This window comes from Tursiops truncatus, chromosome 1 (genome assembly GCF_011762595.2).
Source record: "Tursiops truncatus isolate mTurTru1 chromosome 1, mTurTru1.mat.Y, whole genome shotgun sequence".
NCBI lineage: Eukaryota > Metazoa > Chordata > Mammalia > Artiodactyla > Delphinidae > Tursiops > Tursiops truncatus.
The window spans coordinates 46,669,554-46,688,801 of NC_047034.1; the positions used below are offsets into that span (position 1 = coordinate 46,669,554).

The 19,248-nt window shown below is 38.1% G+C and overlaps 2 protein-coding genes across 3 annotated transcripts in view; one reads left to right on the forward strand and one right to left on the reverse strand.

The window, feature by feature from the left end:
• Nucleotides 1–8,704, reverse strand: part of RGL1 (ral guanine nucleotide dissociation stimulator like 1) — a 279,931-nt gene extending 271,227 nt beyond the window's left edge. The window contains exon 1 of one of the 2 annotated variants that reach the window (XM_073803624.1): nucleotides 8,316–8,704. The gene's annotated coding sequence lies outside the window, so the exon portion shown is untranslated. The remainder of the gene's footprint in view (nucleotides 1–8,315) is intronic. The other variant, XM_019952563.3, reaches the window with a different exon arrangement.
• Nucleotides 8,705–8,973: 269 nt separating this feature from the next.
• ARPC5 (actin related protein 2/3 complex subunit 5) lies at nucleotides 8,974–18,957 on the forward strand. Its single transcript, XM_004323694.4, has 4 exons — nucleotides 8,974–9,315; nucleotides 11,666–11,738; nucleotides 13,971–14,147; nucleotides 17,573–18,957. The coding sequence occupies exons 1-4, from the start codon at nucleotides 9,173–9,175 to the stop codon at nucleotides 17,633–17,635; spliced, it is 456 nt and encodes a 151-aa protein (XP_004323742.1). The 5' UTR covers nucleotides 8,974–9,172; the 3' UTR covers nucleotides 17,636–18,957.
• Nucleotides 18,958–19,248: the final 291 nt, after the last annotated feature.

Genomic DNA, 19,248 nt, shown 5'->3' on the forward strand with positions numbered 1-19,248 from the left:
TAATACTCCATGCAGAAGGAGCAGGAGGCGGAGGAGGGAGAGGAAGAAGTGGGGGCAGGGGAGAAAAGAAAAATGTTGCGCTTCCCTGGTGGTGCAGTAGTTGAGAGTCCGCATGCCGATGCAGGGGACACGGGTTTGTGCCCCGGTCCGGGAAGATCCCACATGCCGCGGAGCGGCTGGGCCCGTGAGCCATGGCCGCTGGGCCTGCGCATCTGGGGCCTGTGCTCCGCAACAGGAGAGGCCACAACAGTGAGAGGCCCGCGTACCGCCAAAAAAAAAAAAAAAAAAAGTTTACAATAGAAATTTCTATTGTGATTAAAATAAACACGAATAAAATTTTAAAAGGAATTTCTATTGTTAACCTGAAATTTTTTATAGATTTATTAAAATATAATTATATTGTGGGTATACAGTAATTATTATTTAAAGAGGTACTGTTGAAGTTTATTATTGGATCATGAAATCATGTGTCTACAACTTGGGATGTAGAGTTTTTTTTAAAAAAAGACCCTAAGATGACAAAATCAGGATCTCTGATCATCGTAAAAGTAGACAGATCCAGGTGGGTGACTCAGCTAATAGCGTCAGCAAGTCGGAGGGGCCTGGGGAGCCAGCTCTGAAACTTCTTGCCTTGTGGGCTCCTCAAAAAAAAAAAAAAAAAAAAAAAAGTACATCCAATTAGATAATATGAGATGTGTCTCCAAAGTGGTCAAAAAGACCACAGTATCATTCAAGATACAAAGGATCCAGATAGAAATATAGTGTGAAATCTATGACGAATTTGTATTTCAAATATATTTCAAATGTAAGCCTGGATATCAGCGGGTGTATAACAAAGGGAGAAATGTTGCCAAAACAATAGGAAAGAAAAGTGCTTTTGACAGTTAAATTTTTGTACTGGTTAGATAAGACTGGGGCTAGGAAGAAGAATGTTACTGATAGATCATGAGTCCAGGCCAATAAAGTCAAGCTTTAGACAAGAGACTGTTAAAAGAGCATAAAGATATATGACCTTAGGCAAGTAGTCTCTATTTCCTCATCTGTAAAACAAGAGATATGAGCTAGCTCATCTTTAAGGTTCCCTTGAGCTCTTTTGCTCTAAGATGACACATATCAAAGCAATAGTTCCATGGAGTGAGCTCTTACGTCGCAAGGATCAGGTCTTTCTGCTCACCATGCAACGGATTCTTGTTTGTGTCAAGCTGGCCCAGGGATTTAGGGAAGAGTAGAAATTGGAATGCTCCACCTTTCCTCAGCAAACTGGCAATGGTGATAGCAAAGAATTATAACTGCCACCACATATATGGTAATTCCAATAAGGAAAATACAAGCCAATAAATTAAAGGAGCTAGTGGTGTGCTGATATAAAAAAGGCAGGGGAGTAGGTCCCAAGAAACTGATGAGAGTCTGGGGGAGGGGAACATTTCCTTGGTGAATCAAACATGGTGCAGGGTTTGGGTCTCACCGTTGAAGGCTCCACCACATACTTAGTCATTATAGAGAAAATGGATTTATAAATCACAGGCAGACCAGATTAACAAAACTCCCAAGATTTACATATAAAAGCAGAAAGCTAATTGATTTCCAGTGAGACTTACAACTGGATATGAAACCAGATGTTCAAGTTGTCCAGCCTATACAGTCTCTCCATGTAGATAAGCTACATGAAAAGCCAAACTATAATAAGAGGGCTGCTCTGTGGATTAGAGGAGTTCATAATGTGATTCTAATGTTTAGTGCTGTCAGACTCTGTTTACCAGGGACAGACATCTGCCACTTGGAATGAAATGATGAGATACGCACAAGGGCACCTGCCCCCTGGACAGTGTTTAGGTGGGCCAAGGTTGTGAGAAAAAACATAAACCTCTATAACCATTTCCTATCATGACTAGTATTGATTTTCTATAGATGTTAATATTTCATCAAGCTACAATCTAATCCTGGTAGCCTGGGAGCAAATCTTATCTCTTTAAAATGATATTAGATATCTTTTCTTGATTCATAGTGCATGCAATCCAAAAAGTTTAACTCCCACAATGGAATGTTATTTATCTTGTTTCCAAGGGTTTTAAGGAAAGCCAAATGGTAACCTATACTAATTAAAAATAATATTATTACTACTTAACATTTAGTGAAAGCTATAGGTCAGGCATTTTTCTAAGTACTTAAATTATTAGCTCATTTAATCCTCCCAATAATTCTATGAAGTAGTTATTATTATAGTACCTATTTTACAAATAAGGAAAGCTTAAGTAATTGCTCAAATAGTAAAGGTGATCTGAGAGTCAAATCTAGGAGGTCTAGCTCCAGAACCCATGCTCTTAATCACAATGCTTTAATGCCTCTCAAGATAATAATAATGTGGACTCACTATAAAGGCTGGAAAAATCAATATCTATTTAGTACCAGTCCTGTGGCTTTTCTGTGATCCTGCTCAAACTAGTGTACCAATGGGCATCCTCTAGACTCTGGCAGCTAGGTAGGCTGAGTGGGCTGGGGTGGAGAACTTAAGTAGGTTCTAGACCCCAGAGTTTTGGTACTTTCCCCATCCCCATTCCTTGTTACCCAGGACCTCAAAACAAACATAAGTCCTGAGATTGCCTTACCTTGGATGTCCTTGACTCTCAGGGATATACCAAATCAGAGGCCTTAGGCTTGGGAACATTGCTTTATTACCCTATTTAAATAATTAAGTAGAACTGGTTCCTTAAAAAACAAAAACAAAAAACTGATCCAGCAATTCCACTTCTGGGTATAAACCCAAAAGAATTGAAAATTGGGTCTCAGAAAAATATATGTACACACATATTCAAAGCAGCAATATTCACATTAGTCAAAAGGTGGAAGTAACCCAACTGTCCACTGGTGGATGAATGGGTAAAGTGTGGCATATTCATACAATGTAATATTATTCAGCCTTAAAAAGGAAGGAAATTCTGACACATGCTACAACGTAGATGAATCTTGAGGACATCAAGCCAAGTGAAATAAGCCAGTCACAAAAAGACAAATGCTGTACTATTCCACTCACATAGGGTACCTAGAGTCATCAGATTTATCATCTCAGAAAGTAAAATGGTGGTTGCCAGGGGCTGGGGCGAGGGTGGAATGAAGAATTATTGTTTAATGGATACAGAGTCTCAGTATTGCAAGACAAAACGAGGTCTGGAGATGGATGGTGGTGATGGTTGTACAACAGTGGGATGTACTTAATACTACTTAACTGTATACTTTAAAATGGTTAAGATAGTAAATTGTATGTTATGTGTATTTTGCCACAATTTTAAAAAAATTAAGTGGAATTACTAACTGACACCTACTGATCTTTCCATACACACACACACACACACACACACACACAAAGGTCATCTTTTGTGGTGGACTAAACATTAGGTAACAAGCTCTATGTCTAGTCTCAAAATACTGAGATAAGGTGTGGAAGGCTCACAGGAATATCTGAAAACCAAATATATTTTTTAAAAATCATTATAAGTTTTTTAAAGCTCACAATTTATAGTTTATTTCAAGCTATTGTGTGCGTTTATTTAGACTCTCAGTACTTAGCTATACCCTTATTTTTAGCAAAAGGTAAGTAGTAGAATTGGGAATTAAGAGACTTACTGAAAGTAGACATAATTCCCATATGAATCTGCCACTTGCTAGTTGAGCATCATTGGCTGAGTTACACAACCTCCCTGAGCCTTAGTTTCCTCGACCGTAATATGGGAACACTAATTCCTAGGCCCTAGATTAAATAAAATAAGTAAAGAGCTTATTTACCAAGTGTCTAGAACACAGTAAACATTCATTAAGTGGTTGTTATTATTCATAAAATATTAACAGAATAAGGATAGACAGTAGAAAGGGATAGAAAATGTAAGATCTTTCAAATTTTATCAACCCTATAAGTCTGAGATAGCTACTTTCTATAGGAAGTAAAGATATGTTACTAGAACTCGTGATAATCAGGTTGGGGGGAAGAAGAAAAATATGTTGATTTTAATATTTTGCTTAGTTAATAGTAGCAATGAGAAAAGCAATATGTCTGTGATCATGGAAGATATTAAAATAATTGTACGAAATATTTTGTGGAACTTCTTGCCAATAAATTGGCAATCTAGATGAAATGCATGATTTACTAAGAAAAACATAAATTCTAAAATTGACTCAAAAGGAGAAAAAAAACCAAACAAGTCAATAACCACAGAATATAAAGATGATCAAAGATCTACCTCTAAAAATCTGAGCAAGCCCAGATAATTTTGTAAGCACATTCTACAACTTTCAAAGAAAAAACAGCATGGTAATTTTCTATTATTCAAACTATTCCAGAGCATAGAAAAAATGATGAAATCTTCCCAATTCATCTTACAAAGTTAGACTAATCCTAATATCAAAACTGGATAAAGATAGCACAAAGAAATGAAACCGTGGACCAATCTTATACATATAGATTCTGAAATCGTGTAAACAAAATATAAACTAACCAAATCTAAGAAGTAATTAAAATAGTCAAATAGAGTTTATTCAAGAAATGTAGGAATGACTTAATGCAGAAAAAATATAATTCATCACATTCACAAATTAAAAGATCCAAATCTATAAGATTTTAGCATTAGATTCCCCAAAAAAGCATTTGATAAGTTCAGCATTCCTAAAAATCATAAAGAAATAGGAAATAAAAACTGGTAAAATAACAAAGACATTTCCATTAAAATAGAAACAAAGAAGAGAAGCCTACTATCCAATTTTTCAACACTGTTTTTGAGCATCTAGCTAATGCAACAAGATAAGAAAAATAAATAAATGTAATATAAATATTGGAAAAGATGTAAATTAACATTACTTCAAATACTATGATTTCTATTGTGACAATACATGTAGCTTTAAAACAACAGTTAGCATTAATAAGAGATCCCAGGAATGGGAAAGAATATAGAATAAGTAAATTTTTAAACCCATAGCTTTCCTTTATATTATCATAAACAGGTAAAAAAATTTTTAAATAGAAAGATTCCCATTCACAAGGATGTTTACAAAACAAGGTTTATTCTTTGATTGAGCTCTAAACTTTTTTCCTGAGATAAAAGTACAGATTTAAAATTTTTTTTTAATCTTTGAAGAATAAAGGTCCTATCATAAAATAGTTCACCCTATCTGCTCTACCTCAGTGTGTAATCATGAAGTTATGTAAAGCTAAAATTAATCACAAAGAAAACCCCAAAGATTTGAAGGTTAGTGTATCAACACTGAACCAGTTCATTTGGATATTAAGTACAAGCATTAAACCATAGCATAGTCTATGGATAACATGCATTTTTATATTGTAATAATTATGTTGCTAGAGAACAGTGGTATTAAATTATCATTACCAGAACTGAAAATTGTTTATTTTATATTTATAATACTTTTGACATGTTTGATTGAGTTCACTTCCACTTCAAATAATAAAAACAATAGTGCACAGGATTCAATGTTTTGGTTTGTTAATTAATAAATATTGACAAATTTGGGGAAAAGAGCACATAGTAGGTAAAGTACTTGGTTTAAAATATCTGAAAAAAGAGATCTATTACAGGATAGTTTCATTAAAATCCCTTCTAGGGCTTCCCTGGTGGCGCAGTGGTTGAGAGTCCGCCTGCCGATTCAGGAGACACGGGTTCATGCCCCGGTCCGGGAAGATCCCACATTCCGCGGAGCGGCTAGACCCGTGAGCCATGGCCGCTGAGCCTGCGCATCCGGAGCCTGTGCTCCGCAACGGGAGAGGCCACAACAGTGAGAGGCCCGCGTACCGAAAAAAAAAAAAAAATCCTTTCTAACTAAAAAGATCCTTCACTCTTTGCATCATCACAGAAAATCAGAAAGAGGTACATATTACCATTGCAGCATTAACCTTGAGAAAATTCAGATTCTGCATTACTTTAGTAACCAAACCAGGTTACTTGCACAATAAATAAAATGTCTTAAAACCATATGGATCCTTTATTTCAGGGATAAGCACTCATTTGAAAAATTAAAATAGGAAAAATAATACTACTTAAAATGAGTTAAGTGCCATGATCAACATAAAAATTTGGAATTTGCAAGAAAGTAGAAGAATGTTTATTTTCTAATTAAAAGATTATTAAGGACTGCTTTCTTCACACACACACACACACACACACACAAATTTCCCTAAAGGTTTATATAGAGTTAACTATTAGCTAATGAGGGTAGGGAGATAATTAATGTATCCATTAAAAAAAGCTCTATCTCTAAATATGATTCCAAAATTAACTTGTCAGGTTAATTCATTGGATGGAAAGGTGTTGAGTACCCACTGGGCACTAGGTACTTACCACTGTGAGACAATAAAAAATACTGCATTGGAAAAGGACATTTTTAACATGATTACATCTCAAATGTAATATGCTTTATGTGGCTAAGAAGTAATTAATTATATTTAACACATTCAACATACAGAGCAAAATTCTGAGCAATCAAAACAATTATACACTTGAACAACTTGATTTTTAAAATTCCACTCACTATTCCCTTAAGTTGATTTCTACTCTGGTGCTCTTTCCCAGTTCTAAAAAAAGAGAATAAAGAAATTTCCTAAGTAAGCCCTAATACAAAAGAACAGAAATGTAAGAGAAGGGATGTATTAGCTCTTGAATCCTTGTTTCCATTTGTTCTCAAATGTGCTTCTAATGTTCAATTTTCTCTTCAAAGAAAATCTTGATTTAGGAGAACAAAAAGTACAATCATCTTTAGCATTTAAACAAGTATATTGTTTAGCTCTTACTAGAGTTAGCAAAAGATTGAAACTGAGAAAAAAATATTAAAACAAATCTTTATTCTAAGTTATATAATGCCATTCACCATAGTAATGATCTGATACTTTGGTATACGACTTTTTAAAATAAATAATACCAACAGGTAGAAAATTTTCCTTTGCTGTCTTAAGACAGCCCTTGGGGGAGTTTTTAGCAGTGGGTTTGCTTGTAACTTGAGTGTTGACTTAAATAAATGTCACTTCTGTCACTTAAATGATATTCTTATAGAAGGGTAATTTAATTGGGAAAAGAAAAATGCCATACTGCTTCTTCCTCCCAAGAAAAAAGGATGCATTCCATTCCTGAAGGGTCTCTAGCTATCTACCTATCTATCTATGTATACGTATATACATATTGATATAGATACAGATATATATATACACATATGTATGTATATATGCCCAACAAAGGTTGACTTTGAGATCTCTCTTCCTCTTCTTTCTGATTCATTTTTCTCAGTGTGACTCTCAAGCTGTACTGCCTATCACATTTATTCATTCATCAGTGAATAATTGAGTACCTGAATGTATTGAGTACCTCCTGCATGCTTAGCTTTATGTCAGATGTAAAGGAAGATACAATATATACGTATAACTGAATCACTGCTGTACACCACACAACATTGTAAATCAACTATACTTCAATTTTTAAAAAAAAGAAAAGAAATATAAAACAGTCTCTGCCCTCTAGAATCTATCTCTTCCAGCCGCAAGATAAAACACAATATATCATTAAGTAATTTATAAGACTAGTGCCAAAATCAGTGGTACAGATAATATGCAATTTATATTTATGCAGAATTTTAGAGTTTCAAACACTTTCTTGTATTTAATCCTCAGAACAATCTTGTTAAGTACACATTATTAGCCCCACTTTTGCAGTGAGGAACCTGACGTTCAGAATTTTAAGTGGTGTGCCTCAGTCAATAGATTATGAGTGGAAGGAAGAGTCAAGACACGAGCCAGGGTTTTCTGATTCTAAGCCCAGTTCTCTTTTCAATTACAGCACAGGAAACCAAGGACTGAGGTACTTAGGGCAGCAGCCAGCCTTCTGCTAGACGTGAAATTAAACTAAACCTGACAAACGTCCAAATTAATTTTATTCTGCAGATATTTGTATTTCAGTGTTACACACACAATCCAACTACCATTTCCTCAGTTTTAATGCTTTTTACCTGCTCAATAAGAGCTTTGCTCTCATAAATGGAGATGTCAAATACAATAAAAATCTGGCCTAGTGGGATCGTATAAATCTTAAACCATAAAAATAAATCTTAAAGGTCTGGTTTCAACTAATCCTTACACATTTTGTTTCCCCTCAGCGCCAGAGAGTGTAACTCGCCCCTACCCTTTTCTACCATTCCTGCTCCAAACAACCACCTATTTTAAGATGTCAATGACTGACCCTACCCCAAATTCCACAGGTTCACCCCAGTCTTACCACCGGACCCCAGCCCCTACCCAGACACCTCCCCCTCCTTCCCAATGGTTACGATACCTAATTCGAGTTCTGCAGGTGCAGCCGCTATGCTGTTACACAGCACTGACAAATGATATGACCTTTCGATTCCGTCCTTGGGGACCTCCCGCTGGCCGCGCAGCGTAGGTCCAACCCCGAGAAAGGGGCTCCCGGCTCGGGAACGAAGCCACGGGCAGCACACAGTCCGAAGCGATGCCTCTGACAACTAGAACGATGCTGGGCGGCTGGGCGTGCATCACTCCACCTCATACTCCTGCCAACTGCAGGGGACTTGGTCCGGCAACCAGTCCATCCCACCTCACAGGCAAGTCCGTGCCAGCCGGGCCTTACGCAGGACCCTGATGACAGGTCCTTGACGGCGACGGCTGAAGCAAAGCCAAGGCCTCCCGCCCCCAGTGCCCATCGCAGCCAACCTAAGACCCCCTAGACTGGACCGCAGAGAAGCGTTTCTATGGAAACCCCCTAGGGATCACGTGACGCACTAGGAGGACCAATCGCCTTTTACCTCTGCCCGCCGCACCGCTTTCCGCCCTCCCTCCTGCCCCGCCCCCTCCCGCCCCCGCCTCCTTAGCCCCGCCCCGCCCCTTTCTTGCAGAGAGGCCGCACCTGCGCACTGCGTCCAGCGCGCTCCCTCCCTGGTACGCTCCCCTTGGAGGAGAGCAGGGGCGGCGTAGGAGGCTCAAGAAGAGCGTGAGCCTGACGAGGAAGGAGCTCGGCCAGCGCGCAGGCCCAGAACCACCCGAGCCGCGGCTGCCCGTGACGCCTCTGAGCGGAAGAGGGAAGTGAAGGCGCCAGTCTGCGGGTTCCAGCTGGGCTGGGCTTGCTAAGGTAGAGACAGCACCGAGAGGAGGCCTTGGCCACCGATCCGGATCGGGATGTCGAAGAACACGGTGTCGTCGGCCCGGTTCCGGAAGGTGGACGTGGATGAGTATGACGAGAACAAGTTCGTGGACGAGGAAGACGGGGGCGACGGGCAGGCCGGGCCCGACGAGGGCGAGGTGGACTCCTGCCTGCGGCAATATCCTTCTGTTCGCCGGCCTCCCCACCCCACCCGACCCAGCCCCTCTTACGGGCCCCGGCTGCGGGCAGGGCGTGAGGGCGGCGGGCCCCGGCCGGGCACCGGGTTCGGAGCTGCCCCTAGCACCCCCGTCTCTTTGGGTCCCCGGTTCTGAGAGGGCAGGGGGCTCTCCCATTTCTACCGAGTCGCGCCGAGACCCCAGGGTCCCGCCCTCGGAAAGTTGCCCTTCCTGGCGCGCCGTCCACGCCCCCGATTCCTCAGGTTGCTCCCGGAGTTCTCGCCTCCCGGGAACCCGCGGTGCAGGCCGCGCCCTCACGGCGCTGGTGCTGGACAGTCGGGCTGTTGCGGGGCGCTGAAGTTGTCCTTCCAGAACCGTATTTATCGGAGTCTCATTATCACCCATGGCTGGGAGGAACGGGCATCTTTCTTCAGTGATGTTCTTTTCATTGTGGTGTAGTTTTGTTTTGGCCCGTTTGGATAGTTTACTTCATGCTGGGAGAGATGGGGTGGTTTGCAGAATTGAGGCCCCTCTGTCCGTGCCCTTTTTTTTTTTTTCATAAGAGAAAGGGATTTGGCAAAATATAGATTGCACAGAATTTGTTAACCGGGGGAAAGGTAGTGAGTACAAAACCACCAAAACTGCCCAGAAGGAAGCTGGGAGCCTTTCACCTGTTAAGCAAAGGGCAATAGAAAGAAAACACGGAATGCATGTAGAGAATCCTTGGAAATATTTAAAATAAACCCCAGTGAATAAAATAGAAAGCGAATCATTTGTACAAAACAGAATCATTTTGTAATGCTGGAGTCGTTTCCATTTAGTTAAAATGTGGCTGTCAGTTCCTGGTTGTTGTTTCTGCATATTTAAATATTCATTACTTTGAGGACGCATTTGCATCAGATCTCTTTTAGTAAAATGTAAATGTTGCAATAACCAAAGCTGTAGTTTTAGAGATTCTCAATTGCTGAATTCACTCCTTTCTAATTATTCTTGGATGTATTCATAAGATTAGGAAGCCTTGTTAGACTCTTTCCTCATCAGTGTCCTATTAAATTAAATGGGGAAATGTATGAGTGAAAATATTTGGTAGCAGCCATAGCTGGTCTTAGAAGTACCTAAAATACAGCATTAGACATTTATCAACATACAGATGTTTCTTTGGTTTCCATGACTTTCCCAATCAGCTGTTGCTGTTTTGCATTATTTAAATACTTAAGTGTTTGAGGTCTTATAAATGAGCCAGTCTGCAAAAGGCATGCTTCTCTAGAAATCCATTAAGCCTTGAAAATAACAGCCTACCACCAACCATGGGTTTTTTTTGGTCAGACCTTTTTCTTCAGAACATAAGTGGTGAAGATTATTCTGTGTAAAAACATTCTTGGTGATGCATAAATGATGTTTTGTGAGACTTAACTTACTTTAGGTGACATGTGATGACTCTTAAATGGTACTGCTCTATCCATATAGTGAATCTTCTTTTTAATCAATTCATCTTAAAATATAAAGATATTGTTTCTTCTACTCTTGTTACAAGAAGAGACAAGCCCTGTTCAGGCACTACAGATGGAGGAACAAGTGAACTCTGTGGTTTTCCTTTTAGGGGAATGCCTGTGTGTTCTGACGGTCTAATTGGCCTTCTGTTTCTCATACTTGCTAACTCACTGGTGCTTTCTAAGTGAGACTGAATCTAATAGGTGTGGCCTAAGACAGTTTGAATGATATCTATTGAAATATGAGAGAAAATATCCAAAACAGAAAAATTAAGCTGCCACCTAAGTGTCATTGAATTATATCTTCTATAATGCCTCTTTTCATCCATATTGAGAGATTGCTAATGTGTATCATTCAGATTGCTAGAGTAATCTGCCCGTACTTTCTACCAGCATTTCAGTTAATATAGAATATAATTCTAGTTAAAGTTTGGTCTTTATTTTTCCACTTAGAATCACATAAAAAGATGTATTTTGGTTGAGGATAGGCTATTTCATTTTGGTGCCTAATAATTCTGATATATATTTTAGAATTTTAAAAAATATCACTCTGGATAATGTTTGCATATGTGTCTAACTGGAAAATGAAAGGTTATCAAGGTGTTCAGTTACTAATTAGAACAAAGGATGAAACAGTTTTTGCTTTATTTTTTAAAAATTGAGTGTTCTCTTTTGTTTTCAGTATTTTACCTATGATGGACATCCTTGAAACCAACATGTTGAATTTTCCAGTATTGAACGTAGCAATCATACTAATTTTTCTTTCTATGCATAATGTCAACTCTTAAGAACCAGTGGTTCCTGGGAGTTACAGCGCTTTCCTGAAGGCTGCCCGTTTTGCTATCCCCTTAACCACCATCACAGGAAACATGACAGCTGCCCTACAGGCAGCTCTGAAAAACCCCCCTATCAACACCAAGAGCCAGGCAGTGAAGGTGAGTCACAGACAACACGCGTTCTCTGCTGATATCTGAGCATTCTTCCCAAAATCGTCTGAAGCGTCACACAATCAACAAATATTTTAACTATTTACTATCTTTGACATAGAAGAGCTTACAATGTAGTTTGATAGGTAGAAAATTTATATATGAAAAATAGCACTCTAACATTGAGTTGTGACAATCCTGCATGGTAGACACACTAAGTTCATACATTGGAGAGATCTGTGTGTTTTTAAATTTGCTTAAATTCAGGTTGAATTTAAGCAAAGCCTTGAAGAATAAAACTTTCACAAAATAAAGAGTTTCTACTTGCTTTTTAAAGATTTTTTTTTAATTCTACCATTTTCATAGAATTAAATTCTAATATTTAATTCTGTTAAATATTATAGAAAACTCAGAAATGTGGGGGAATAAAAAGGTAATCATCCATAATCCCACCGCTGACCATAGATAATGATTACTTTTTGGTGTTGCTATATGCTTATAGAGTTTTTCTATGAGTGTTTTTTTTTTTTTTAATGAAAATGGAATTTTATAACCATTTTCAACTGCATAGCAGCATACATGAACGTCTTTACTTGGAAATAAGTTTGTTTCTGCAATATCTTTTTTAATGGCTGCATATAGATAATGCTGCAGTTTAGTTATATATAATCTTTTGTCATATATTTAGATAATTGACCTTTTTTTCTGTCATAAACAGTACTGAAATGAACAGTTTTTGGTAAATTCTTAATTGTTTCCTTTGAATAAATTTCTAGAAGTGAATGCCTGCATTTTAGACTGCACATTTTTTTAAGGCTTTGGTACATATGGTATTGCCAAATTGCCCTTCAGAAAAGTTGTGTAATTATATTCCCTGTAGCAGTCTTTCAGTAATTCTTAAGAACCTATTTACTTATTTATTGTTTAAAATGAAACCCAGAGCATTGACCCCACTGTCCATAGCTATTCATACATCCTAGGAGCCCCAAGAATCTCCTTAGTTGAATACTAGTAAGTAATAACTTAGGTAAATGCACAATAATTATCTAGGCCACATAATCTTTTATAAGGGGAAATATTTCCTTGGTTTTTAAAAGTGAGTAATGTCATTGAAATTTCAGTTTTACCCCCTTCTGCTTTTATATGGGTGGTTTTTTATCATAGCTTTGGATGGGAGGTTATAGCTCTGGGTGCAAGGATATTTTTCTAAATAGGCTAATTGCATGGTCTTTAAGCTGAAGATAACAACAGGTGGTAGAAACATACTGTAAAATCTGACCAGTTGGAATGCTGAAGGTATCACTTTGTGTTGAATAGAAAGAGAAACGTTGAAAGGGGAAATGAAGTGTTCCCTGTGCTTGGCTTGAAGGGTAAAAAAATAACTTTGCTGTTGGAGCAGCCTTTTATCAAAGAAAAAAGATCATTATGAATGAAGATCACTATATCATATCTACAGTCAAGTGACTATAGATATGAAACAAAATAAGTTTTAAAAACTTAAATTTTTGTTTATTAATAACTTATTTCTGAAGGATGGTTGATGGTAGAACTGCAATTTAGTTTCCTCTTTTTTTGTTTTGTATTTTTTTTTAAGATCAAGAAGTGAAATATATTGATTTAATAAATTGATAACTTATCACATCTGTCTGTAAGCAAATCCTTTCGGCTCTACCCTCAAATATATCAAGCATCTGTCCACTTCTGACCACCTCCACTGCTACCATGCTAGCCAAAACCGGCCTGTCTTATTGCAGTAACTTCCAAACTGGTCTCCCTGCTTCTGCGTCTGCCTTGTCTCCTGCTCTCCCCGCCCTCCTCCAACCCCACTGCCCCCGGCTTATTCTCAATATGGCAGCCAACTGGTCATGTTAAAGTGTAAGTCAGATTATATCCCTGTTCTTCTCAGAACCTCCCAGCATCTTCCCATCTCTCCGACAGGAAGCCAAAGTCCTCACAAGGGCCTGCAGGGCTTACGTGCTCTGTCTTCCCACTACCTATCTGACTTCCTGTCCTCCACTCTGCTCCAGCCACCTTGGGTCTTCTTGCTCTTCCTTGAACGCACCGAACACACACTAACAGCAGTTATCCTTTTCTCTGTCTGAAATACTTTCCTCAAGTACGCCACAATTTCCTCTTTCCTTCAGGTCTTTACTCAAATGTCACATTCTCAGTGTGGCCTTTCTAAAACTGTAACCCCACACACACAAATGAGTCTAAATGATGTTACTTATTTACCTTCAGGATCGAGCAGGCAGCATTGTCTTGAAGGTGCTCATCTCTTTTAAAGCTAATGATATTGAAAAGGCAGTTCAATCCCTGGACAAGAATGGTGTGGATCTCCTAATGAAGTATATTTATAAAGGCTTTGAGAGCCCCTCTGACAATAGCAGTGCTATGTTATTGCAGTGGCATGAAAAGGTAAGTTATGAATTATACACTTATATGACTGATTCCTTTGTAATAGAGAATAACAAAGACAGCCTCTCACCTAAATAACTATTTTGACTTTTTGGTTATACATCTTTGCTATTACAAATAAATGCATGAAAATGAAAGTTTAGATTTATGCTTACTAGCCTTGGTCTTAAGAGACGCTGATATGCAACACTTAAGTTTATTCAGTAATGATTATTATTTATTAAACACAATCTTGAACTTCGAACTAAATCAAAACTTTGAAAAGAAAATAAGTAATAAAATCAAGAATTCTTTAACAATGGCCAAAAGGTGGAAACAACACAAGTGCCCATCAACAGATGAACAGATAAACAAAATGTGACACATACATACAATGGAATATTATTTGACCAAAAAAAAGGAAGTTCTGATACATGTTACAGCATGCATGAACCATGAAAACATGCAAAGTAAAATATGCCAGACACAAAAGGACAAATACTGTGTGATTCCACTTATATGAAATATCTAGAAAAGACAAATTCATAGAGACCAGAAGTAGATTAGAGATTACCAGGGGCTGGGGAGAAGGGAGAATAGAGAGTTATTGCTTAATGGGTACAGAGTTTCTATTTGGAGAGCTGAAAAAGTATTGTAAGTAGATAGCAGTGATGGCTGTACAATATTTTGAATGTAATTAATGCCACTGAATTTTACATTTAAAGATGGCTAATGTGGCAAATTTTATGTTATATTTTACCACAGTTTAAAAAAATGAAATCGGAGGTGGGATCAAGAATTCTTACATTTTTTTTCTCTTTTCATGCATTTTGTTTTGCAATGTAAGCAGATGCTAGTATACTATCTGCCCCCCGCCCCCCAAAAAATAATGGCTAAGGGGAATTTTTAGCTTCAGGTAAAAAGTTAGTAAGGTAATCTTTAATACCCAACTCTTATATTATATTGGTATAGATATAAGCAGTGTAACATTCAAATAGAACCAACCACAGGTAAGGTGTATATTCACTAACATCTTACAGTTACCAAAACTCAGTTTTTCAGAAGCTATTATCTTGGTATCTGAGTAAAAACACACATGTAAGCTATGAATAGGTAGCAAAACTTGCTGTTTTACCTGGATCAAGTCACTTTATTCCTCATACACTGTCAGATATAAAGAGCTAACATTTATGGATAGGATTATCATACCTCCCAGTTTTCCCAAGACAGCCCCAGTTTATGCCTGTTGTCCCAACATAATTATGAATAGTTCCCTTTTACTCTACAGTGTATCAGTTTGGAGAATAATTGATATAGTCATCCTATTCATGGAATACTTTTTATTCACCAGCTGCTGTACTTCTGGTTTATGTTTCATGTGATCCTTACAACAGCCCTATGAAATATATAAATATCTTTATCATCCTCAATTTACAGATGAAGAGCCAGCATTAAAACCTATCAGCCTAGTTTCAGTATAGTTTCAGGATTATAGCAAACATTGACTGAGCAGTTACTGTATTCTAAGCACTTTATAAATATTAACTCATTTAATCCTCATAAAAATGCTAGGACGGAATGCTTGCTATTCCCCTTTTGTAGACTGGAAAACTGAGGCATGTGTTAAGTCTTCATTTCTTCCTAACAGTCACCAGTTTTTGACAGTCTTACCTCCTACATACTTCTCAGATCATCCACTCAACCATCTCTAACATTTTGTTGCTATAGTTTCCTAAACTGGTCTCTTGGCTACCAGTTTTGCCTCCCTCAAATCTGTTCTCCACCCAGTTGCCAGAATGCTGTCTCTAACTTCCAGATCTACCCTTGTGAATCACCTGCAGAATCAACTCCAAGTTCCCAGGTCGAGCCTCATCTTCCATGTTGTTCTTCCCCTTATGCTCCATCAGTAAGCATAATAATGTGTTTTCCCTGAACACACCATAATGTTTCACACCTCTATGCCTTTGCTCATGATTTTCTCTATGCCCCAGTGCCTCTTTACCCTTTATGTCAGTCTGTCACCTACTTATCCATTTAATGTATCGTTTTCTCCAGGAAGCCTTCCCTCACCATTTCACATTCCTCTATGCCCTCAGGTTGGGTATATGCCCCTCCTTGTGCTTTTATAGCACCCAAAGCATAGCTCTGTCATTTCATGTGTTATATTGTATTTAAATGATTTGTTTATATTGTCTGTCTCTTCTCAGTAGACTCGAATGCTGTATTTGTTCACTTTTGTACCCCCAGCGTCTAGCACAGTACCCAGTACACAAAGGTATTCAGTGTTTCCGACTACAAGTAAACCAGGGCTTCAGATTCCTAATTCTTAGTCATGACTTCCAATTTTCCAAGGCAAAGTCAAAGTTCCTAAGTTCTTAGCTATTAAATAGTATTTTCTTAACTTGCAAAAAGAAAAATCTGACAAACTGACTAGTCTAAACGGAACTTAAAATGGTTGATCCCAGTTTGAATTTCTTCCTGACACTGCTGAGAGCAGAACGAATGTCCTAAATTTATATTTGAGCACCTGTTTGCGGCAAAAACATCATGCTGCAGATCTTTAAGAACATATTATTATTTGAAAACAACACACTAGAATGTAAACTAGGATCTCACTAGAATGTAAGCACCTGAGGGCAGGAACTCTGAAGGTTTTTTTTTTTTTTAATTACTGTATCCCCATTGCTAAGAACAGTGACTGGCCCATGATAGGTGCTCAAGAAATACTTGTGAAAATTAGTGAATCCAAAATCAATTGCTGCACACATTCTTCCTTTAAGAAAAATATTTTTGGAAGCAACCTAAGGGTCCATCATCAGATGAATGGATAAAGATGATGTGGCACATGTGTACAATGGAATTTTACTCAGCCATAAAAGGAAACGAAATTGAGTTATTTGTAGCAAGGTGGATGGACCTAGAGACTGTCATACAGAGTGAAGTAAGTCAGAAAGAGAAAAACAAATACCGTATGCTAACACATATATATGAAATCTAAAAAAAAAAAAAAAGGTTCTGAAGAACCTAGGGGCAGGACAGGAATAAAGACGCAGACATAGAGAATGGACTTGAGGACACAGGGAGGGGGAAGGGGAAGCTGGGACAAAGTGAGAGAGTGGCATGGACATATATGCGCTACCAAACATAAAATAGCTAGCTAGTGGGAAGCAGCCGCATAGCACAGGGAGATCAGCTCGATGCTTTGTGACCACCTAGAGGGGTGGGGTAGGGAGGGTGGGAGGGAGATGCAAGAGGGAGGAGATATGGGGATATATGTATACGTATAGCTGATTCACTTTGTTATACAGCAGAAACTAACCATTGTAAAGCAATTATACTCCAATAAAGATGTTAAAAAAATAAAAGTAGAAAGAAAAATGTTTTGCTTGGTGTGAGAATTGAGCCTTTATGATTCTGCCAACATTGACACTTTGGTTTGTGTTTAGGCACTTGCTGCTGGAGGAGTGGGGTCCATTGTTCGAGTCTTGACTGCAAGGAAAACCGTGTAGGCCGGCGGGAACGGATATCTCCCATGGGGTGGGAGTTGCTGGTACAAAGACCAAAACAACCAAATGCCACCGCTGCCCTTTGGGTAGCATCTGTTTCTCTCAGCTTTGCCTTCTTGTTTCCTTTTCATATCTATAAAGAAGAAAATTACATATCAGTTTTTCTTTAATGAAATGGGGATAAAGTAGAAGAAATGTTTCAACAGGAATGTCTCATTCTCTCAAAATGATTTCAGTGATGTGTATACCAGTCTGTACATAGAGTAATTTACATTCAAGTTTAATTGTGCAATTGTTAACCCCTATTGGCTGGTGTGGGGGGTTTTTTTGTTGTTTGGTTTTTGGGAGCTGTTTTTTGGTTTTGTTTTTGACTAATAGTGAGAAATTTAATCAGAATTTGAGGCCGGTTTCCTAACTCATTGCTAGCCAGGAAATGATCTTTATAAAAAATTTTTGAGAGACTGGCAGCTATTAACATTGCAAAACTGGACTATACCCTTATTTAAACAAAATGTGTTTCTGGAACAAGTGGTGGCTGAACACCACAACCAAGTTCCAACTCTGTTTCTGCTTGCCTGCAGATTCTGTGAGTTTAAGTACGCTTCTTCCTCTCAGCATCCAGCAATCGTGACCTCTTGATTTCTTTGTGGTCACCCAGGGTACAGAGCAAGGAATCTTGCTCTACACAACTGTATCTGTAAAATGCCAGACCCTGTTTGGCATGAGCATAAAATTTTTTTTCTAATAATATGGCCCTGTTTGGGGAAACTACTCCAAATCAGGAAGGATGTGGAAACTATGATGTAGTTGAAACTCTGGGCAGCCTCTGAATGAAATGCTATTTTCTTTAGAATTATAGTAGCTGCCTTCGACATTATGAGGTATATAACTAGTATTTAATATGTCCTATAAATGTCTTCAGTGTTTTTCAGGGTAATTATTGGGATCTCAAAAGATTTGGTTAGGATCCAGACACATACACATTCTGTATTTTAGCTCAATGTTTTTTTTAAAAAAAGAAAGTGCCACACATCAAAAAGTATTCACTTTGTTGGACAGACCAAATTGGTTCTCAAAAAATGACCGGTGCTTATGTAAAAATAATTATTCGGTAGCTCTAAAACAAATCACCTGAATGCTTATGACCATGAGGGAAATCAGACTGTATCTAGTATTTACATTAGACACCAGTGTCATAATCACTGACTTGTGTGGAAACTGGTGCAGAAATTCTGTAAACTCTTTGCTGTTTTTGATACCTGCTTTTTGTTCTGTTTTGCAAAAATGATAAACTTCAGAAAATAAAATGTCAGTGTTGAATAATTTATTTTTCTCTTACTTTAATACTTATGAATGCATAGTTAATGAAGAGGAAAGAGTTCCTGTTTTACCACCAGGTTATTATACTCTTTGACAACTAATTTTGTGTAGAAGGTTTATAAAACTACTTTATTCAAACATAAGGTAGTAGAGAAGAGGAGAGAGTCATTAATAAATATTAATAATGAAGCCTCTGCAGTGATTCCGTAGCCCTCTGGATGTCCGCTGAACACCTGTAGTGTCACTGCTCAGAGACCTAGACTAGATTGTGCAGATGAGGCCAGCAGCTGCAGTCG